At 38.4% G+C, this 22545-nt stretch overlaps 3 protein-coding genes across 3 annotated transcripts; all 3 read left to right on the top strand.

Moving 5' to 3' along the window:
• The first annotated feature begins 375 nt into the window (after positions 1-375).
• Positions 376-4547, top strand: LOC122341775 (dynein regulatory complex subunit 3-like). Its single transcript, XM_043235387.1, has 13 exons — positions 376-409; positions 582-773; positions 928-1044; positions 1115-1281; positions 1369-1515; positions 1862-1981; positions 2080-2192; positions 2298-2472; positions 2550-2681; positions 3258-3328; positions 3421-3544; positions 3689-3820; positions 4035-4547. The coding sequence occupies exons 2-13, from the start codon at positions 620-622 to the stop codon at positions 4143-4145; spliced, it is 1563 nt and encodes a 520-aa protein (XP_043091322.1). The 5' UTR covers positions 376-409; positions 582-619; the 3' UTR covers positions 4146-4547.
• A 254-nt stretch (positions 4548-4801) lies between these two features.
• Positions 4802-8846, top strand: LOC122341777 (glucose-induced degradation protein 4 homolog). Its single transcript, XM_043235388.1, has 6 exons — positions 4802-5169; positions 6128-6187; positions 7363-7470; positions 7595-7696; positions 8502-8632; positions 8718-8846. The coding sequence occupies exons 1-6, from the start codon at positions 4981-4983 to the stop codon at positions 8779-8781; spliced, it is 654 nt and encodes a 217-aa protein (XP_043091323.1). The 5' UTR covers positions 4802-4980; the 3' UTR covers positions 8782-8846.
• Positions 8847-16266: 7420 nt separating this feature from the next.
• Positions 16267-20126, top strand: LOC122330965 (NADPH oxidase organizer 1-like). Its single transcript, XM_043228360.1, has 8 exons — positions 16267-16422; positions 17115-17195; positions 17303-17375; positions 17461-17644; positions 17736-17920; positions 18020-18127; positions 18443-18560; positions 19000-20126. Exons 1-8 carry the CDS (start codon positions 16357-16359, stop codon positions 19613-19615), a joined length of 1431 nt encoding a protein of 476 aa, XP_043084295.1. The 5' UTR covers positions 16267-16356; the 3' UTR covers positions 19616-20126.
• Positions 20127-22545: the final 2419 nt, after the last annotated feature.

The following is a 22545-nucleotide window of genomic DNA, read 5'->3' as shown; positions in this document are numbered from 1 at the left end:
ATGAATGCTTTAGGCAATTATGTTATTTAAACAGCATTTGTTGTATATTGTATGACTGGTACACGTCAAATATTATTGTAAAATGTATGTAATAAATGCCTGAATTTGCTTTAATGTCATAAATTATCCAACAGGTATAAATAAAATCTTATTCGAAAAATATCGCTGTATGGTTCGTAAATAAATAATTAAACAAAACAAGCGATACACTGATGCCACAGAGCGTTGCTGCTGTCATATCAAATTATTTAAATTTCAAGGTTTAAAAAATATCACACGTAACGAAAATATATTTCAATTATTTTAGCCCGCCCCAAAGCTACTAAAATCTCCGGAAGTTGTGTGCGTTGGTCTGCTGTTGCTAAGCAACGGCGTCGGCGTCCAGAAGACGTGTGCTTGTTCCGGGCAGGTCTGTTATCAACTGAGAATTTATCGCCGAATGTGAGCTTTTAATACAGAAAAATAACCTTTGCAATACAAAAGTTATGACTGATTTTACGCTGACAGGTCTCCAAAATAAGCAATTGCTTTACATGCGCTAGATTCCGCTTCTGACCTCCGCAGGCCATGTGTTTCTGCAGGAAAAAAAAAAGACCTCAGTCGTCAGAATCGGCGGAGAATGAACTGGCAACAGGATGAACCTAAAGTAATAGACGAGGAGATGCTAAAACAAGCAATTGAGGAACAGGGACCTCAGGGGCAGGCTGGAGACATTGCCAGGAAAGAGGGCATCCAGTATGAAGACGTGCTACAACTAAGGCTAGACTACAGGAGTACGAGCATCACTGATCGTTTCGCAGCTAAACTGAATTAATTAGTACTAATTACGTTCATATAAATTAAGTGAAAAAATGAATTCACGTTACGTTAACGAGAACTGCATTAGAAATTATTAATGTTATTATTTATATATTACATTTTTTGTAGACGTGCTGAAGATTTACCACCTGTGGCACTTCACCTCTTTAACGAAACTTCAGCTGGACAATAACCTCATCGAGAGGATTGAAGGATTAGGAAAGCTCACTAATTTGGTCTGGCTCGGTGAGTTCAGCTCGTCTCCTCGATATCAAAGCAAGGACGCTTAATAATCCGCCTTTGTCGTTTTCCTCAGACCTGTCATTCAACAGCATCGAAGCGATCGAAGGCCTGGACTCTCTCGCGAAGCTTCGGGACTTGAGTTTATTCAACAACCGCATTTCCGTCGTGGAAAACCTGGACACGCTGCGAAACCTGCACGTCCTCTCTTTGGGAAACAACGCGATCGCTCAACTCGAAAATGTAAGCCAGCTGCGTTTTAGGCGATTCGCATGTCCGTATGTCACTGAAACGTAAAGCTGAAAGAAAAATCACACCCCCGTCCTCCAGGTGTTGTACTTAAGAAAGTTTAAGAACCTGCGCACTCTCAATCTTGCGGGAAACCCCATTTGTGATGAGGAGAGGTACAAGACGTTTGTGGCGGCGTATCTTCCGGATTTAGTTTATCTGGACTACAGACTGCTGGATGAACAGACGGTAAGGAAGACGTTTATCAGTTCTTCATAAGACCTGCATATAACTGTGGTTGTTTGGCTTAATTTTGTGGACGTATTGATATCTCTTGTAAAAGGAAGCATGCGTTTGCAAGAGTATTTGCTACAAAAAATATGCTTTAAAAAAAAAAAGTGTGAACCGAATATTAATATTTTAGTTACACATTTGCTATGAAGTTGTAATTTGTTATGCTTAAAATGTAACACAATTTAAATTTTTTTTATCTGTAATTATACTTGTGAAGTGCACACTTCTTTTTCATAAGGGACAGATTTTTTCCTAATGTTTTTTTTAATGATTAAAATGAATATGTTTTACATATATGAAGCGTGAAACTGCTAATGCAAAGTATAAGTATGCCGTTGAGGGAATGCAACAAAACGAGCTGCGGGAGCAGCAGGCAACGGAGGCTGAGAAGGTCAGCGACGAGGAGCTTCAGCTGCGCAGGGTGACCACCGTTAACATCTTCGGTCTTTTACTTTTTTTTCTCGAGGGCTAGTCTATGTGGTACGCGCTCTGAATAAATGCTGCTTCCTTCTTTTACAGGACGCTTTTGTGGAGTTCTTGAATGGACCTCAGCTCTTCAACAGCATGTTTGATGAAGATCCTGATGGGGAGAAACTGGCTCTTCTCCCTGGAATGGAAGCTCTGCTCGAGTCATATCCTTGTCAGCAATGCCAAATATAACAGAAGCTGTGCTATTAAAACACTAAAAGGCCTCAAAACCTATGTATATATATATATTTACCTTGACGACCATGTACGTTTAAGAGCAAGATGGAGGCTCTGTGTGTGCAGATATTTGATTCCGGTTTGACTCAGCATGCTCAGAGAAAGGCTGAGGTGGAATCCTTTTTTACCTGTTCCCGTGAGGCAGCGGCTGACAATCGGCAGAAAGCAGCACAAATAGCAGCTGACTTTGAAAGCTCCAGGAGGCAGGTCGGTCCCCCCCCTCAGGCAAGCTGGGAAAACGATGCAAGCAATATACTCACAAATGAATTCCCATTCCGTTGAAGAATATAGCGGAGATGCAACAGATCGCAGACGTCGAGCTACTCGAAGACCACATCCGTTCCTGCCAGGAGCAAGCCAGCCAGCTCTCTGAAACCCTCATGGGTCTGGAACTGCAGCTGGTGGACCAACTGGAGGTCAGAACAAAAAAAAACCTACGGGCGTGTATGTTTTTACAGGAATCGTTGAGACCGAAATGTAAACGTTTAGTGAAAATCTTAATTTAAACAGGTTCTGTAGCACTTGCTCGCCGATGGATCACCTGCAGTGAATGGGTGCCGTCAGAATGAGAGTCCAAACAGTCAGGAAATAAGACATTGAAATAATCCACAAGTAACTCCGGTCCAGTTTTCCCTAACAGCCTGTGCATATTTCTCTCCTAATTCAGAGAAAGCAATATTATTGATATTTCCATCTTGACTGGTTTATTTATGACAAACATGCATCTTAACTGTTGGGCTTTTATCAGCTGTTTGGACTCTCATTCTGACGGCACCCATTCACTGCAGAGGATCCATCGCTGAGCAAGTGAATATATATATATATATATATATATATATATATATATATATATATATATATATATATATATATATATATATATATATATATATATATAGAAGTTTCATTTCTAGGAGATATGTTCCTTTAATGTATCATTATATATGGATATATTTGCAATTTTAGAAGTTTCACAAATTTGCTTTTTTAAGGACATCTTCAAAGACTTTGAGAGGAACATCTCCGACATGGTTGGAGGGTTTATTGAATATGTGCAAGGGATATATCCTTTATTCAACAAATCCTAAACACCCACACACACACACACACACACATACATTTTTAAAAAAAAATACTTCTTTGACTTTGGCGCACATTTGCACAATGCAGAGATCTGGAAAACCAGCACCATGAACAACAGCTTGAGATTGCCTTGGCAACGCTGGAGAAGGTGGTCAAAAATGAGCTAGAGGAGGAAATATCTGATGATGTAGCAATGGTCAGTGGAAAACGATCTTGACCGCATAACTTGGAAACAAAAAAAAATATTTGTGTTTATACATTGTGTAAGAAAGAAGACTCCATGGTAACTATTCATGTCCCAGACTCGTATTTCATCTTCATTTCTTATGCTTCTATGTAGCTGTTGGTAGATAAAGACACAGTGACCAACGCAGTCAGTGCTTCCCATGACACCCACCTGCTGAAGATTGATAACAGGGAGGACGAGCTCCTGACACGGATCAACAGCTGGATGAGCGCACTGCTGAATTCAGTACAAAATTATAATTATACATACATTATATTATATTGTAGGCCCTTTTATTTTTAGATTTTGTTCATGTAGCCTACCATGCAACTGTCTAGGATCACACTTCCCTAACTTCATTTTTTTATATACAATTAATATTATACAGTTTTGTCACAGGGTAGCCTATCATGCAAGACTTTTTATTATTAATGTTGGAACCTTTGTGTTTTGCTTATAGATACATGATGAAGAAGTGAAGAGGAATCGCAAGCGTATCGCAGAGATCCGAAACTACGTTGGTTACGTGAAGGATGAGCTGGAGGACATGCAGTCGTCTGAGCACCGTTAAAATGTTTCTCAAGTCAGATTCTTAACAAAAAAAAAACCAAAAACCTGTAAACTAATTTTGCTATTTTTGTTGTCAGTAAACAAGTGTGCTTCTGTATTCTTATAGTTTTAAGTACTGAAATGGATTAGTTTTAATGTTTTTAAGTGTATTTTATTTTATGCAATCCTGCCATCTACAGGGAAGCACCAGTGTTACAGCAATTTCATTTGTTGACTGTAATAGAGAGCTGTACATAAAAGGACATTTCTCAAATGGGGTGTTAGCAGCTATATATATTACAATTACACATATCTAAATGTACTTAAATTCCCATAGCTAACACAATATTTTCTGCAAAAAAAAAAAAAGTGTTTAATGTACTTTGTTTGTCAGAATATCACACATTAAAACATATCAAAATACTAACAAGAATGTCACTGCTTATATATGTATACAAACAAGAGACAGTTTACCATGTTATACTGGCAAATTCGCTGCTGAGAAACAGCTGTCATATCTACAACATTACCGACTGCCTTACGTTATTTCTACACTAACGCTTCCAGCGAGTAGAACTACAAATCCCATAACGCTTTTTTCGAAGCAGCCAATGAGCGCCCGGCGTCATCGTTACTCGACTTCCGTCGTCCAATCAATTAACAGCATGCTGGGTCACATGACTCGCCGTTGAGCGCCTTCGTTCTGCTGTGAAGGGACGTAACCGCGCGTCCTGCGGGAGAAACTCCTAAACTTACGCATCGCGCTGTCAGCGTCGCGTTTTCTCCCGTCCCAGCGCGTCAGATAAGCGCCGCTCGGCCGCTCGAGCTCGGGGAGAGCCCCGCGAAAGCGATCGATTATGCCGGTCCGTACCGACTGCTGTCAGGGCTCGCCGCTGGCCTGCTTGGCCTCGGCCTCTCTCGTTCCGCCCCCGCCGATCAATACCCAGCAGCCCGGCGTCAACACCTCTCTGCTCTACAGCGGCTCCCAGTTCCGCGGGTACCAGAAGAGCAAAGGAAACTCGTACGACGTCGAGGTGGTCCTGCAGGTAAACACGCACGCTTAGCGACGAGCGAGCTCCCTAGCTAGACGGCACTCCGGGGTTCAGCGCACCTGCGAATCCAAACGACTGCGCTGTCCTTAACTGCTGTCTAGGTAGGGAGCTCACTGCGAGTGGGAAGTCCTAAAACGTTATTTGCTTGCTCGTGAGCGGATGCTACTAGGTAGTTTTCGAGCCTAGAAACGCTGTCTAGGTAGTTTACGTACAGCGGCGGGCAAAATAATTATTAGGACGTTTATTATTAGCAGCTAAAATGGGTTTAAGTCAGTCATTTCTATCTCTTGCCGTAGTGTCAGTAGGAAACGGGGTAGGACATGTCAGTTTGTGTTTGCAAACGTTCATTTTGGCCTTGATTGTAATAATCCAGAGAGATTTTATTTGGTTCACACTGATCTGATCATCATCATCAAAATACTATGTCTCCAAGACGCTCTCCAAAACAATGCCATGAACACGTATTTTTCCTGTTAATTAACTTGTTTGCTTTTAAAGCCGCTTCTGTCCTAGTTTTTCAGGGAGGTTTCTTGAAGCGTCTTGGAGACACTGACACAGTTCTTCAGGATCGGGGTCTGTCTCAGTTTCTTTACGTCATTCAGACAGACTGATCAGATCAGATCTCTGTGAAGCACAGAAATCTCACTCGATTATCACATGAAAGCTTGAAAATGTAAGTTCTTCAGCAAAAGATAGAAATGACTTGCATAACGGAAATACTAGTGTTGTAATCATTTTGCCCACCGCTTCACGTGTGTGTGTGTGTGTGTGTGTGTGTGTGTGTGTGTGTGTGTGTGTGTGTGTTTCCGTTCCTGATACTGCGCGTCAGTGACTCTGGACTTCCCTTCAGTGTCCTAGCTTCACGTTTGAGGCCAGGTCAGCGCTTTCTAGCAGTGTTATTGAAGGGTGTTGTTGTGTGGTTTTACTGAAACCCTTTGCTTTGGACCCACAGCACGTGACCATGGAGGACTCGTACCTGTGTGGATACCTCAAGATCAAAGGTCTGACCGAGGTGAGGGACGTGTGTGTTTGGGATGTTGATGCTGGGATCCTGTTTTAGTAGCTGCTGATCAGAGAGATGAGCAAAAACTACTTTTGTTCGCCTGAGAGTTTGTGGTTTGTCTGTGATCCAGCGCGCAGCGGGTTTGGACGAGGATCTTTAGAGGGCTGCTGTCCTCACTCTGATAGTCAGTGATTTCTTCAAGATACAGCCAAGTGCACTAATCTTTATTGATCTGTGTCAAGGAATTATAAACCAGATGTTACAATTGGTATTTATTTTGATATGGTTATTTTTCTGAAATAACATTGAAGGGTACCTATATTTATATATATATATATATATATATATATATATATATATATATGTGTGTGTGTGTGTGTGTGTGTGTGTATACAGTATATATACAGTATGTGTGTGTGTGTTTATATATATATATATATATATATATATATATATATATATATATATATATATATATATATATATATATATATATATATATATATATATAAATAATAATGGAATAAAATGAGTTAAAAATAATACATTTTTGTTGTTTTCCCTAAAAATGTCAGATAAGTATGATATTTAATAATTCTCATGTGTTTTCAGTAATATTGTGAATTTTTTTTTAAAAAATGTACTAAATTACATGTTAAAACAATCAATGTCGTGCTGCTTAGTTTCTATTTTATTTGTATTTATTTTTTGAAATCTCGATACAAATTTGTTTTTGATGAGCAGAAAGCTGAAAAGAACGACATTTATTTGAAACAGAAACCGCGTGGAACGATATAAATGTCTTCACTGTGGCTTTTGATCCATTTAACAAACCCTATCTGAAAGCATGAAATAATCAAAATAAATAAAATAAAATGAACAGTAGAGAATACATTTATTAAAACAGTCCGATATATAAAAATACAACAAACACTTCAGTGCGTACTTGGCGCAATTAAACCATTAAATCAGAGCTTTCAGTTAGTGAAAATGAATTGGACTTAACAACTTTAATGCTATTAAAACGTCAAAACTTCATGAGACGAGGAAGAATGGGCAAATACGAAGTGCACTGAAAATGATGTGCTGTTTTTTTTTTTTAATTCAAATGATTGTGGCTGAATGAGAGCAGTATTTCAGATCAAGGCAAAGCATTACTCATCCCGCTCTGCTGCTCTCTGCAGGAATATCCCACGCTTACTACATTCTTCGCTGGGGAGATCATAAGCAAGAAACGGCCTTTTTTAACCAGGAAATGGGACGCCGATGAGGACGTTGACCGAAAGCACTGGGTAATGAATAATGTTGTACACAAACTGTGATTATGAATCTTTATGGATCTTGACTCAATTGCGAGTAGAACCTGATCTGCTAAATACGTTTTTTTCTCTCTCTCTCTTTTTGTTTCATCCCCAGGGGAAGTTTCAAGCCTTTTATCAGTACGCAAAAAGTTTTAATTCGGATGATTTCGACTATGAGGAGCTAAAGAACAGTGACTACGTTTTCATGCGGTGGAAGGTACGTTATCATTTCTGAACGAAACCAGATGCAGTGCTGTTCAAACGTTTGTATGATTTTTGAAAGATATTAATACTTTTATTCAGCGAGGATGCATTGGGTCGGTCAAAAGGCATTTGCAACAAAAGATTTCTATATCAAATACATAGTTTTGTTTTTTTATGTATATTTATCAAAAAAAATGTTATCAATATTAAGCAGCTCAACTGTTTCATTAATAATAATTATAAAAAAATGTTTTTGAGCAGAAAATCGACTTCTTATTCTGCTTTCTGTAGGATCATGTGACACCGAAGACTGTAATGTGTCGCAGGAATATATAAATAACGTTAGTTATTATGATTATACATGATTAATTATAATAAATATGTTTGTTCTGTGTATATTATGTATATATAAATACACACACATGCATATATTTAAGAAAAAGTTATTTGTATATTAAATATATTTTTATATATGATAAAATATTTGTAAATGCCTGTAAATGTTTGTAAAATATACACAATGTGTTTATATGCACATAATAAATATACAGCATACACATTTTGTAAAAATAAAAATCAATCATGGTTAATTGTTTTAAAGCACTAATTATAAACTACATAAAAATGATTATTTTAAATTGTAATAATATTTCACAGTATTTTTTTTTTTTTTTTTTTCAAAATCCAAGCTTGGTAAGCCTCCTTTCAGAAACAGAGAAACCTCACCGATATGTAGTGTATATCTACAAATTGATAAAAGTTCAATTCTGTTTAACTCTATTGAAATTGTCAATGGATAAACCGTTGGTTTGCCGCAGGAGCAGTTCCTAGTTCCAGATCACACAATCAAAGACATCAGCGGTGCTTCCTTCGCAGGCTTCTACTACATCTGTTTCCAGAAGTCTACAGCCACCATAGAGGGCTACTACTACCACAGAAGCTCCGAATGGTATATCGCTCGAAAAATCCTCAAAATATGAGTGTTTTGAACGCATCTCACCTCGGTGGCCCTGTTTTCCTCTCGTCCGTGTCAGGTATCAGTCTTTGAACCTCACGCACGTCCCCGAACACAGCGCACCCATCTACGAGTTCCGGTGACACCGAAGTCCTGGAGGTGAATCTACAGAGGAAACGGACACGAGATGAGAGGAACTGTCTTAACGACACGCCCCAGGACTCGGCTGTCCTCTCCCCTCAGCGAAAGAACAAACGGAGGTACGGACGATGGAGGAAGGGACTCTTTCGGGAGACTCTCTGCACAAGCCGATCAAGCGAGCGGGATTCGGGGATACGCAGCAGTGTTAGCGTTTCGTTTTTATCCTTTTATGTTTTCAACGCCTCTGTCCTCCGATCATCTCAGAAAACTATTTATATCCTTAAAGTTTGGGGATTGAAATCAGTTTTTCTTTGCCCTGGATGGAAGAGCCAATGGTGATGTTTTTCTCGTTGTTTTTTTTTTTTTTTTTTTTTTTTCGCCTTTTAAAAAAAAAAAAAAAAAAAAAAAAAAAGCATGGCCAATCTAGAAGTTTTGAAATTTGGTTTTAATTTATTTTTAATCATTCTGTATGAAAAGACCGAAAGGGGACGCTGGAACGCTCTTTTGAAGACGTGTCAAAGATATGACGGATGTGGAGAGTCTCTGTTGTCTGTGGCTCGCTTGGCCCTCAGACGGTGTTTTTTTTTATTAACGTAAGGTGTATCATCAAAAGACGTGATATATAGCAGCTGGGTCCTTCGCTTCTACGTGTGATATATTTTTATTATGAAATGGAGTCAGGTGTTTTGGAAAGAGGTGTGTGTATATATATATATATATATATATATATATATATATATATATATATATATATATATATATATATATATATATATATATTATCCGTGGTGGTAAAGCTATTTGTAAAGCTGCTTTGGATGAAACATTTCTCTCTGAGTTTGGGGAAAAAAAATATATATATATCTGTCGGTAGTTTTACGCTCCTTGTTTTGCTATGCAACCTGAAAAATCTCAGCTTCTAAGAGTCTCGAGTATGTGGAAGCCTGTTTCACCACGCGGTGCCAGCGTAAATGTAATGAACACAATTCTTCATTTATTTTTGGCAAATGAGTACATCTCGATCTCATAATCTCGATCAGTCATTTTTCGTATTCGTTCTAAATCTGTATCTTGCACCAGAAATTCATGGATCTTGCGGTTAAATTTTTTTTTTTTCCCACTTTGAAATCTCAAATTTTATATATATAATCATAATTTATATCTCCGAAATCCAGGAGTCAGTATCTCACAATTCTGACTTTTACCCCCAAAATTAATTGTGACACTTGTTTTTTTTTTTTTGAATTCTGGAATTTTATATCTCTCAATTTTAAATTATTTTCCCAGGAATTTCAAGCTTATATCATGCAATTTAGATTTTTCCTCAGAATTCAAAATGAACATCTCGCAAATCAGATTTTTTTCTCCCCCTTGGAATTTCAAGTTTGTACCGTGCAACTTTTGAATTTGAATTTCAAAAGATATCGAAGACTATTTTTTTTTTTTTTTTTTTTTTTTTTTTAAATTATCTCTCACATTTTCATCTCGCAGTGATTCTTTCTTTCCCGGAATTCTAAATTAACATCTAATAATTCTGACATTTTTTTTTTTTTTTTTTTTTTTTTTTCATTGTTTAAAAAATTCACAGTTAACTTTTTTTTTTTTTTTTTTTTTATTGTTTAAAAATTCATTTTGAGGTGGAAACGGGCTTCCTTCCGAGTCTCTTAGGTCTGAGAAGAATCACTTCTCACTTGTTCACTTTAATGTTGACAGCTCAGAGAGTATTGATGGGTATTGGCGTCATTGTGACGCGACGTGTCCGAAAGCAAGGCTTGCAGCCCTTGCCGAAGATGTCACGGTGAATGCGCGAGTGTTTTTATTGGAGGGCTCAGGAAGATTTTTCAAAGCGAACAGTCCAGATGGTGGACGACACTGTTATTTTTAAACTACCCATCAGCTTCGAGGCGCGACGTTTTGTTTTTTTTTGACGGCTGTGATCTGATGCTACGGCAGCTCTGGCGATCTACATCTCAGCCTAACAACGCACAAAATGTTAACGGCTGAGACTTTAAGGGACCTCTCACGAGGTGCTGAAAGATTGGGAGACAAATTTATGATACAAAACCCATTTAAGCTTTAGTCGAACCCTTTGCCTTAAAAGTCAGAGATTTGTCTATAAACCACTTTTCTAAACATTAGTTTTAAGCTCTGTACAGAAAGAAAGACTTATAAGAATGTGAGAGTTACAAAAAGGCGTTAGAAATGAATGATTGCTGTACCTCATCCGCCCAAACCTCCTTTTTAATTGTAGACTAGCAAGTGTTTAACTACAAAGTTCACGCCGCGTTTCAACCCAGCTATGCTGAGGCGTCCTAACGACATTTTGTACGTAGAAAATTCTTCATTTTAGCTCATCCCGTGGGCAAATCCGCTAATGCTTCACATGAACTCTAAATGCCTAAAACGCACTCCAATAAATTGAGATGTTTTGCGAATGTGTATAAATTTGACATGTTTTCCTGTTTGACTTCTTTTGTTGTCCTTTCAAACCCGGACGTGTTTATTGAGATGTGGGATGTTTGTTAGCCGCACCTAATAATCTGCTGCCTGGAGGTCAAGATTTATTTCAAGAAACGCTAAGCAAATGAAAGTCCACTGCACATGCTGTTACAGTACAGAAGGAGGGGGTGTACATAATAGGGCTGTTTGTGGTGTACACAAATTATTTCATTCTCTACAATTATGAGTGATCTTTTTATTGGCACAAAAGGATAAGAAAATAAAGACTATTGATCTGTACGACAGTTGTTGTTCGTTTTTGTTGAGTCTCTCAAGCACTAGATGGCGTGCCATCATCTCTTTTTAAACAACTGGATTCTCAGTTCTCTTTGTTTAACTGGCAAAAGTCCAAAGAAAAGGTTTTCACTCGCAAACTTAATTGTGTTTTGTTCATATAAACGAAATGAGATTTTAATGGCTGTAACGCTACGAAGAATTTGGGACGGAGGCGCGTCACATCAGCTGTCCTGATTATTACAATATAATAATGTCAGGATTGAGAATACTGATTGTTAAAGATTTGCGTGCAACTTTTTCCGTGCTTGATACGAGACTTGTGCAGCCTGATTCTTCTCTCACCATAGGCCATCGCGGACCAATTAATACGCACTCTCACGTTGCTTAAAGTAACATGGCACATTTTTAGCTATAGCTTAGCATAGATCATTGACTCCGATTAGACCGTTAGCAACTCGCTCAAAAATGACCAAAGAGTTTTTAATAGGGATATTGAAACTCTTTGGTCACTTTTGAGCGAGTTGCCAACGGTCTAATCGGATTCAATGATCTGTGCTAAGCTGCAGCTACAAGTGCTCGGAGATCGGCTGAATGGATTCAAAAATGGTAAAACTAAACCGTTTAAAAGGAGTTGCTGTTTTATTTAGATTTTTTTAAAGTGGCGTGTTCCTTCAAAAGCAAAACGGCAAAAACAAATCGATTTTTTTTTTACTTGCCATGAAATCGAATTGACAAGAAGTTTTAAATTGCAGACCAGTCTAACGCTGGTATTGTCTTGACCTAACAACCACGGGCTTCCCGTGAAAGAAGTCATCTTGATGGCTGTATATGTCACTGTAATATCCCAATATATACCTCTAGTGGTACCTTGGCGCATACGCCAGTCACCCATGCCGTTTGTACTGATGAAAGACGCTTGCTTTGACTGGTACAACTCAAGAACAAGTGAAAATGTGGACTGATCTGATCACAGCATACATTTCCACTTTCTTTTCGACTGTTTCAGACAAGCTCTAATATAGCTTTCTCCTCGAATAACAGAGATGTAGGTCGCGATGCAGAGGTAGACTGTGGTAAATGGTAGCCTGTGTAGCGATATTTTCCACCACCGCATGACGGTTTCTTGTGCAATGCAATCTATGAGCTCAAACTCACACATAATGCATTATGGGATGCAGTGTACCATGTGCTTTGTGGTCTGCAGTGCACTTCAATTTCCAGTCATCCAGAATTACGTGAGCAATGCATTATGTGTCAAAGCAATAAAGCATGATTGATTAACTCAGATTTACTGTTGTGACTCATATGCAAAATAATTAGAAGGACATTAGGTAAGGTCTGACAGCCTATATAGTATGTGCACCAAGGCTGTATTTATTTGAGTTAAAAAAAAAATGCGACAGAAAATCTAATATAGTAAGTTAAATGACTATTTAATCCCTGTGATGCGCGGCTGGATTTTTAGCATCATTACTTCAGTCTTCAGAGTCACATGATCCTTCAGAAACGCTGATCCGCCGCTCAAGAATAATTTAAGTTTACGTCTAATGTTACGAACCGTCGTGCTGCTTAATATTTTTGCGAAAAACGTGGTAAAGGACAGCATTCATTTCAACGAATGCAAAAGCCTTCACTGTTACTTTTCGATAAATTGAACGCATACGTTTTGATGCAGCGCATGAATTTAGAGCCCCGGTGAAAAATACGTACGCCAATTCAAAACGTGTACTTCGGACTTTTGTCCTGATTGTTTATAAGCTATCACATCACTATAATATGTCATGTGGCCAACAGTAAACCATCAGTAGCCACCAACAAACTATTTCCCAGCACATTGCCTATTTCACAATGAACTCGGTGCCAAAATAACCCCTTTGAGTAATAACAGTATAATGATATCCCTAGAAGGTGTATGCAACCCGTATGATTCACAACAGGAAATGACGGATCAACTCCTTTCTTAATGACGGTCTTAAAGGAAGAGATCGAGTTACAATCGCGAATGGGTTATATAACGTTACCATTGCGCATATCAAGAATGCGATGTCAAAAATAAAATATGTTGCATTATTAATGTGGCTTCAAACGATTGCAACAGTTTCAAAAGCTTCTCGAATCAAAGAGCTGAGAGATAAAGCTTGGGTGGGAATTCACGCAGGCCTAGTTAAGGGAATCACGAATGCGCGAACGGTCCAGGTGTGTTTGATGTTCATGCAGTATCTCTGGGAATATGTTATTGCAGTCGGACTTCACAGTTCATACGCAATAGCGGAAAGGCTTCAACCATTCGAGTCACAATGTAAATCCAGATGATATAGCGTAATGTTATCTTATGGTTAATGTTTCTGGTCTCGGGAGTTTAGATAAATAGCTATAATAATTTACGCTTCGTTGATGAAGGCCACAGCATTAGCTAGTGAACCGATAAACGGTAATAATGTTTTATACAGTAGACTGTAGTGTGATATACAACAATACATATTATATAGTAGTTGTAGATAAGTTAGAGCAGTATTGGGTAGTCGATATATTAGCACAACATTTTTGACTGAAGTGTGGTTCTAAAACATTACAGAATTTACTTTAAATGTACTTTTGCATGGGTTCTTTCCAGGAAATTCAGAAATACGGTAAAGAGTACAATCGCCAACGCTGGCAGAGTACTGAGGATGGAAAGCGAAACAGGAACACTCTTAAAATAAAGGTTCTCTATCTGCATCTGGTTCCAGTGTGTTTATCTGAATAACTATGAATTATTTTATTTCTGAGAACAAAATGAGCTCGAATTTGTTCTTATTGTTGTTATTGCTGTCACTTATCAATTAAACCAAAACCACAAAAATTGGACTTGCATGTTAAAACTAAAATGACAGAAAACTACGAAAAGCGAAAAGGTAATTTAAAATATTGAGAAAAATTCCAACATTGAAATAAAAAAACGTTTTATGTTATTTGGTATTTCAGCAGTTTTAATAAAACATCTTTTTGGTTGTTTTTCATAGTTTTTTTCATTATTCAAGGCTTTGCGTAGTTTTTCACAGAATTTGCCTATAATCTCTAAGTATTTGTAACGTAACCGTGAAGGAAATAATATTACCCGCAGAAACCTCTACAGAAAGATTAGTTAACCACACTGGTGCAAATTAATATGAATTAAGTTACATGTTCTGATATTATTAAATAGCAATAAATGGCTGTATTAAAAGAAAATGCAGTGAGAAGGAAAATGATATTTCGATGCTTTTGTAAATGACAGTATGTCTTTATAACAGGCCGTGTGTGATTAGGGCTTTTGCTCACCTAATACGATCCAATAATATACCAAAATGCCTCAAATTCCTAATAATCATGTTCACAATTAACGAGATTAGCACTTGCATGCGTATGTTACGTAAGCTCTGCCTCTGGTATTTTATTGATGGGTTTTCTGAGTGAGTCACTCGTTTTTATGAACGTGAAAACGCATCAATAAACAAAGGTGTCCGTTTCAAATGTAGGTTGAGAGGAAACCCAGCCTACGTCTATTTCCTTGAAGCTTCTTATAACCCAAGAGGAATCATTTCTTTTTTTTTTTTCTTTTAGTGTGTCTTCTGTTTCCTGGAATGTCTGGGTTTATGGCTGTATTACGTGCTGGTCGGCACATCACGCCCTGACCGTACGTTTCTCAGCGCAGTTTTATCACACACGCACTGATGCGAAGGGCTACAAGTGCCTTAATATAGCAGCTACTAACTCATTTATTATACCAAGTGTCCTAATCAACTCGTTTTTCAGTCTAGACTACTACATCATTAACGTTTAGCATTTTTCCATTTCCCATTACGGCTGATAAGTCGATTTTAAGAGCTATCATTTCCCTTTCACTACCACCGATTTAAGGAAAATCATTCGTTTTAATCACCGTCAGTGATTTTAACGAAACATCAGGGTGTTGCTGCTGTTTGTTAAGAGTTTCTAAAAAGCGCACTTGCATTAATAAAGAGTATTAAATGGATAATTTACCCAAAAACGATATTTTGTCATCGCACTTACCCTCGAATTGTTCAAAAACATGAAAGATGATAGTTTTGGCAAGCAAAGAGTTGACGGCAGCCAATGACTATCCAGTTTTATTACTAATATTACCTATATTCTTGATGAACTACCACTGAAATCAACGTTTCTACAACGTTTTAACTTTGTGTGTGTGTGTGTGTGTGTGTGTGTGTGTGTGTGTGTGTGTGTGTTGCAATGTGTGTTTGTATGTCTTTAAGTAGATGTTAATTATCCTGACAGGCTGTTATTGAAAATAAGAAAAGTTTAATGATTAAATAAAGGTTAGGCTACATGAAAATACCGTGGAATGCTAATCAAAATATTATGCTAATCAAAATATCCCAGAATATATAAACCCAACCGGATGCTAACCTAATTATAGCACGATAAAATAGTATTTTGATAAAGGCTATGTTATTTAAGTAGGCTACAGGCTGACTAATGGCAAAATTGGTTACAGCTGGCTATACTTACCAATTTTTTGTTGTTGTCGTTTAGACATACCTCAGAAATGATTGGTTTAAAACGAACGGCTATCCATCTAACTATTGATTGATCGACACTCCCACGACAGCCGCGCTTTTTTTTTTTTTTTAAAAAAAGGAAATTTGGTGACGTAGAGCGGACTCTCCGGTTTGTGAAAGACGACGGGAGCGTTTCTGGGACGCGACGCGACGCCACGCGACGCCACGCGGAGCCCGCCTCTGGCTGACGGGAGGCGCCACAAATAAAAAGCGCGCGTCGAGAGAGCTATTAGTCAAACATCAGACACCACGACTCATCTCCTACAGGAAAACCTGGTCAGCATGGGCGAGCAAAGGCACCCCGTCAATATTCAGCTTGTTGGAGTGATGCAGAAAGAAGTATCTAAAGTAAGAGACTTTTTTTTCTTCACATTTTGCATTTATTTTAATATTAGGCTAGAGGTTCCTTGTTACAGCATAGTTATACATTTAAGTATTGAGTAATAAACTATATGCACTACTTGGGCTGCTGTGTGGTTAGGGTTGGGATGAGGATTTAGGGTTTGTTGCATGCAATTATAGACATATGTATCCTAAATTAATATATTAGTATAGCCTACATAAGGTGTAACAAGGTCAATGTAAAATAAATAGCATCTACCGCTGATTTAAATAAAAAGTTTATCAGTGTCAGCCTGTATCATTTTTACAATTATTGTAATTTATCAGCATTAGTATTGATTTATTATTAGCTGCTATATCTAAACACTATAGGCTAGTAATATTTACATCATAATATGAAATTACAAACAGCTTCGCAATGAATTTAAAAAATAACACAAACGTTTTTGTCAAATAACCTTTGTGTTGTTACAGCTAACTGTATTCTTTAATTAAATAAGTTAACAGAATATTAACGTGAGATTTTTAAACTTGGTAGCTTAACAGATCTTTAAGGGTCAGGACGGATGGAAATAAGAAAACATTCTTTTATGTACAGTGGTTCATTAACACTACTCTGAACATAGCCACTTAACGTGAACACAAGTAATTAAAAAGTATTAAAATGTGTCTAATAGCCTATATTCGTCTTTTCCCAGTTGTACATGACCACTGTACTCTGGTCAGATCAAAATGAGATTACAGTGTACAGATCGCTTGAAGACTTCAAGGCGCTGCATGTAAGTTGCTTTCTTCATTTAATAATTAATATATATATATATATATATATATATATATATATATATATAGTATAAGTAGAATAACATCTATATGCCTATTTCTGTAGAGACAACTCAAGAAGAAATTCCCCCCTTCCAACCCCATTAGAAGGTCAGGAAGGATTGTTCCCAAATTTAAAGGTAAATACAATTTGTATATCAAACAATGTGCAAATTCAAGCCTGTGTCATGAAGTAATATATATTTTTTGGGGAAAAAAATGCAGCTGCAAGAGTGCAGAAGAACAGGCAGAAGTGGAGTCCCAGTAAGTCTGTGCTCAGACTGAAGGCTCTGGAAGAATACTGCGGTGAACTGCTGAAGAGCGATCCTCGTATCTGCCAGAGCTCAGAGCTCATCCAGTTCCTGCTTCCCAAATCCCAGGACCTCGATTCTGACTTAGCAAAAAACAGGTAAGCAGATGCTGCCAAGATAAGCAGAGCAGAAAAGAACTCCCTGAAAGTCCCTGAAACAGAACTAAGCTTGTTTTTTTTTGTTCCACAGTATCGTGATCATGCCATCAGAAACCTCTCTGAGCAGCGGTACTGTTGGAATGAACAATGTTACTCAACCCTTTGTTACTGAAACATACCGATGCATAGCTACTTATGAGACCAAGGACACCAAGAATCAGTCCTTCAAGGTCGAGATGGATGAGATTGTGGATGTGCTCATTAAAGACCAAAAAGGTGAGACCTCATTTGGCCTCTGGCTTGTTTGTCAAACTACACAGAAGCACAGATTATCTCTTCAGTGTTTGCTCACCTTGTTGTACTTTGTCTTATCAGGATGGTGGTTGGTGGAAAATGAAGCCAAACATCTTGCTTGGTTTCCCGCTCCGTATCTGCAGAGAGTTGATATGGATGACGATGGTCCTGATGAGATGCATGGTGGAAGTAAGTACCAGTTTAGTGGTTTCTAATGCATTCTAGGTCCATTAATATGACTGTACTATGCTTATTCCACTTTGTTGTTGCAAATCACTGTGAACGCAGAAATCAAATGTTGCAGTTTACGAAATAAAAACCCTTGAATATGAGTGTCTAATACTGCTTCTGCAATCCCAACACACGTGTCTGGATGTTTCTAGTAATCCAGAAGACCGGGAATGTTTTTTCCTCATTTGTTTTATTAGGATTAAAGTTGCCTTCCAGGAACAGGATTTGTTTACCAAGTTTTTCTTAACTGGATCTTGTATTTCCATTCGTCAGGTGTTTTCTGTGTTGCCGCCAAAAGTTACAAAGCCATGAACAGTGATGAACTTTCAGTGGAGATCGGGTCTGTGGTGGAGGTCTTACAGAAGTCTGACAACGGCTGGTGGATAGTGAGGTAAATCCCATATAGTTTACCTAAGAAAATGAGCAGACGAAATATATACCGGTTATCTAACGGGCTGGAAACCTTTATCTGCTCATTCGACATGCAGTAGTGTCTGGAAACAAACTTGGCACGTGCTTGACATCCTCATTTTTATGAACTAGTTTTGGCAGTTTGTGCAGATGACACTTCTTTCTTTTACTTGCAAAGAATGAAACCCATTGATTTATACAAGTTCCAATGCATTGGTCTCAAACTTAATGCCTGGAGGGCCACAGGTCTGCAAACACACCTGATCCAGATCATCAAGTTCTGCAGGATTACTAGAAACGTTCAAGCAGGTGTGATTTGAAGCTAAACTCGGCAGAGCTGTGGCTCTCCAGGAATTGAGTTTGGGTTCTAATGCTACTTCTAGATCAACAATTGACAGCTGTCTTTATCTATGCCTCAGGTACAATCGAAAGGCGGGGTTCGTGCCATCTATGTACCTGCAACCATACAATAACCCAAGAATGCACCTGATGCCTCCTAAGAGGGAGTTAACTAGTTCCACTCTTGACTTGGCACAGTTTCATAGTACCGGAGAAGGTTTCCTGCAGGTCTTCAGACGTAAGCTTAGCAGATCCCAGGACAACCTGAGACTTCCAGGAAACACCTGGGGCCCTAAAGATAAGCAGTTGTCGCGATCTTCAAGTAGACTGCCGGATGCTCACACAGCACGGCTGACTCCACCATCAGTACGAGTGGAGTTTGTCAAGAACGGCCAGCAAAGCAGTCTGAGCGACAACAGTGAAGAGTTCAGCGATGATAGCAGCTTCTCTGGCAGCGATTCGCTAAACCGCTCTTACACGGACGAGCACTTGCGTCGGAGTCTCACTCCTATGCCCGAATCCTCTGGCAGCCTGAGCCCTGAGAGCGCAGGACAAGGCAAGATGATCAGCAGCAGATCAGACCCCAGTCTCAACAAGATGCCCTCCACCCCCAAGATACCACCCAGACCACAAGCACAGGAGATACTCAAACGTTGCACCACTGTCACACGCAAAAACCTACAGAGAACCAGTTAGGCAGAAGTCTTAAGCACTTCAGGTTACATGTTTGATGAGAGTATCCTAGAGTTCAGGTTAATGTCCATTGCCGCAACTCTAGCTTGATGCTAATGTGATTATCTGATGGACAAATTATGCAGAGATTCTTGCTACAAATTAATACTTCTAGAACTATGTTTAGCTCTCACTCTTGGAACAGAATTATGTATGTTACAAAATCATAGGTCTACAAGTTTCTAGAGAAGCTGCTCTTCAAATCTGATAAATGTAGATTCTCTCTTATTGAAGACACTGTCTAGAAATCATTTACACTCTTCTAGAGAATGTTTGCAAAGTATTTTCAAGATCTGTATCTTTCTTAGTTTTCTCTCTTTTTCCATAGTGGAAAATATCACTTGTGCCTTATATGCATTGTATATCCAGACATATATTACACATGAATACCGTATACTTTTCAGAGTTTACAACTTGTATATTTTTCCTCATGTGGATTGCCTGTAAACATAAAATAAAATATTTAACCCCAAAACTCTGGCTTCACTGGAATGTTCTTTCCTGCAAATGGATTGTTAGAGTCATATCATATTAAAGGGTTACTCCACCCCAAAATAAAAATTAGGTCATTAATCACTTACCCATATGTCGCTCAGAAGCCATAAATGCTTTGTTTGTCTTCAGAGCACAATTTAATATGTTCTGGATTAAAACCAGGAGTCTTGTGAGTGTCCCATTGACTGCCAGTAACAAACACTGTCAAGGTCCAGAAAAGTATGAAAGACATCGTCTATATACTCCATCTGCCTTTTCTGGACTTTGACAGTATTATTTACTTGGCAGTCAATGGGACAGATGAACGAAAGTCTTCGCAGTTTGGAACAACATGAGGTAAATGATTAATGACAATTGTTTCATTTTGGGCTAGAGGAAGCCTTTAAGCACAATGTATGCCAAAAATTTCCAACATACAGGTTAGGACCAAATTTGTTCTTTAAGAACCAACATCCAAGTCAGAGGTCTCCAATCCTTACCTCCAGTCTTAATCAATCCCACCTTAAACAGCTAATTATTCCTTGTATCTTAAAAGAGTAGAGTTTACCATTAGCGACACCAAGGTCATGGGTTTGATTCACATGCATAAATGAAGTCACTTTGAATTAAAGCATCCTGTCAAATGCTTAAATCTAAAACTGTTGGAGAAATATTGGAAGTGAAATAAGCTCTCCAGGAAATTCCTGTGCTAACTGGCTCAAATCAGGTGTGTCCCCATCCTACGACGCTGGGCCAGGATCAGGCAACTCTGACATATTCTAAAGAGCTGGTTTAAGTTTTTGAATTTGCATTTCACCCACCACTTCTTTCTTTAGAGACATTAGTGCATGGGATGTGCCTCTTGGTTTCTGGTATCATAGCGAATCTCATTGTCTATAATCTTGCATGACGGTACGGTACGTTCTGTTCACTGTGATTTTGTAACGTCAGCTAACAGACAAATTAATTGTCTAAACACGGTTGGGGTTAAAAACATGGTGTTATGCAAACATCAAGATTACCTCAAGAAAGAACAGGTTTAGGTGGTTATCGGTTAAAAAAAGAAGGTTTTGCATTCACCCTGCATTCTTTCAACTCAAGCTGTGCTTCTTTTATGCACATTAACACTACTTTGAACATAGCCCCTTAACGTGAACAAGTAATTAAGAAGAAGTATTAAAATGTGTCTAATAGCCTATATTCGTCTTTTCCCAGTTGTACATGACCACTGTACTCTGGTCAGATCAAAATGAGATTACAGTGTACAGATCGCTTGAAGACTTCCAAGGCGCTGCATGTAAGTTGCTTTCTTCATTTAATAATAATAATGTTATATATATATATATATATATATATATATCAAGTAGAAAACATCTATTTGCTTATTTCTGTAGAGACAACTCAAGAAGAAGTTGCCCCCTTCCAACCCCATTAGAAGGTCAGGAAGGATTGTTCCCAAATTTAAAGTTAAATACTTTGCAATTTGTATATCAAACAATGTGCAAATTCAAGCCTGTGTCATGAAGTAATATATATTTTTGAAAAAAAAATTTAGCTGCAAGAGTGCAGAAGAACAGGCAGAAGGGGAGTCCCAGTAAGTCTGTGCTCAGACTGAAGGCTCTGGAAGAATACTGCGGTGAACTGCTGAAGAGCGATCCTCGATATCTGCCAGAGCTCAGAGCTCATCCAGTTCCTGCTTCCCAAATCCCAGGACCTCGATTCTGACTTAGCAAAAAACAGGTATTAATGGCAAATGTTTCATTTTGGGCTGGAGGAAGCCTTTAAGCACAACGTATGCCAAAAATTTCCAACATACAGGTTAGGACCAAATTTGTTGTTTGAGGACCAACATCCAAGTCAGAGGTCTCCAATCCTTACCTCCAACTCAATCAATCCCACCTTAAACAGCTAATTATTCCTTATATCTCAAAAGAGTAGAGTTTGCCATTAGCAACACCAAGGTCATGGGTTTGATTCACATGCATAAATGAAGTCACTTTGGATTAAAACATCTTGGCAAATGCTTAAATCTAAATGTATTGAACTGTTGGAGAAATATTGGCCAGGTGTGTCCTCTGACATATTCTAACGAGCTGGTTTAAGTTTTTGAATTTGCATTTCACCCACCACTTCTTTCTTTAAAGACATTAGTGCATGGGATGTGCCTCTTGGTTTCTGGTATCACAACGAATCTCATTGTCTATAATCTTGCATGACGGTACGGTACGTTCTGTTCACTGTGATTTTGTAATGTCAGCTGACAGACAAATTAATTGTCTTTCTAAACACGGTTGGGGTTAAAAACATGGTGTTATGCAAACATCAAGATTAACTCAAGAACGAACAGGTTTAGGTGGTTATCGGTTAAAAAAAAGTAGGTTTTGCATTCACCTTGCATTCTTTCATCTCAAGTTGTGCCT

Source organism: Puntigrus tetrazona, chromosome 3 (genome assembly GCF_018831695.1).
Source record: "Puntigrus tetrazona isolate hp1 chromosome 3, ASM1883169v1, whole genome shotgun sequence".
Taxonomy (NCBI): Eukaryota; Metazoa; Chordata; class Actinopteri; order Cypriniformes; family Cyprinidae; genus Puntigrus; species Puntigrus tetrazona.
The sequence above is the reverse complement of the archived record's forward strand: the minus strand, read 5'-3'. Positions and strand labels throughout refer to the sequence as shown.

What these genes read in the sequence shown, in the direction of transcription:
- LOC122341775 (XM_043235387.1), top strand. Translation starts at nt 620, where the DNA reads ATGAACTGGCAACAGGATGAACCTAAAGTAATAGACGAGGAGATGCTA. An exon ending in ACTAAGGCTAGACTACAGGA is followed by an intron (nt 774 to 927) that starts GTACGAGCATCA and finishes CATTTTTTGTAG; the next exon opens with ACGTGCTGAAGATTTACCAC. An exon ending in TATCTGATGATGTAGCAATG is followed by an intron (nt 3,545 to 3,688) that starts GTCAGTGGAAAA and finishes GCTTCTATGTAG; the next exon opens with CTGTTGGTAGATAAAGACAC.
- LOC122341777 (XM_043235388.1), top strand. Translation starts at nt 4,981, where the DNA reads ATGCCGGTCCGTACCGACTGCTGTCAGGGCTCGCCGCTGGCCTGCTTG. An exon ending in ACGTCGAGGTGGTCCTGCAG is followed by an intron (nt 5,170 to 6,127) that starts GTAAACACGCAC and finishes TTGGACCCACAG; the next exon opens with CACGTGACCATGGAGGACTC. An exon ending in TACCACAGAAGCTCCGAATG is followed by an intron (nt 8,633 to 8,717) that starts GTATATCGCTCG and finishes CGTCCGTGTCAG; the next exon opens with GTATCAGTCTTTGAACCTCA.
- LOC122330965 (XM_043228360.1), top strand. Translation starts at nt 16,357, where the DNA reads ATGGGCGAGCAAAGGCACCCCGTCAATATTCAGCTTGTTGGAGTGATG. An exon ending in TGCAGAAAGAAGTATCTAAA is followed by an intron (nt 16,423 to 17,114) that starts GTAAGAGACTTT and finishes GTCTTTTCCCAG; the next exon opens with TTGTACATGACCACTGTACT. An exon ending in GCTCATTAAAGACCAAAAAG is followed by an intron (nt 17,921 to 18,019) that starts GTGAGACCTCAT and finishes TTGTCTTATCAG; the next exon opens with GATGGTGGTTGGTGGAAAAT.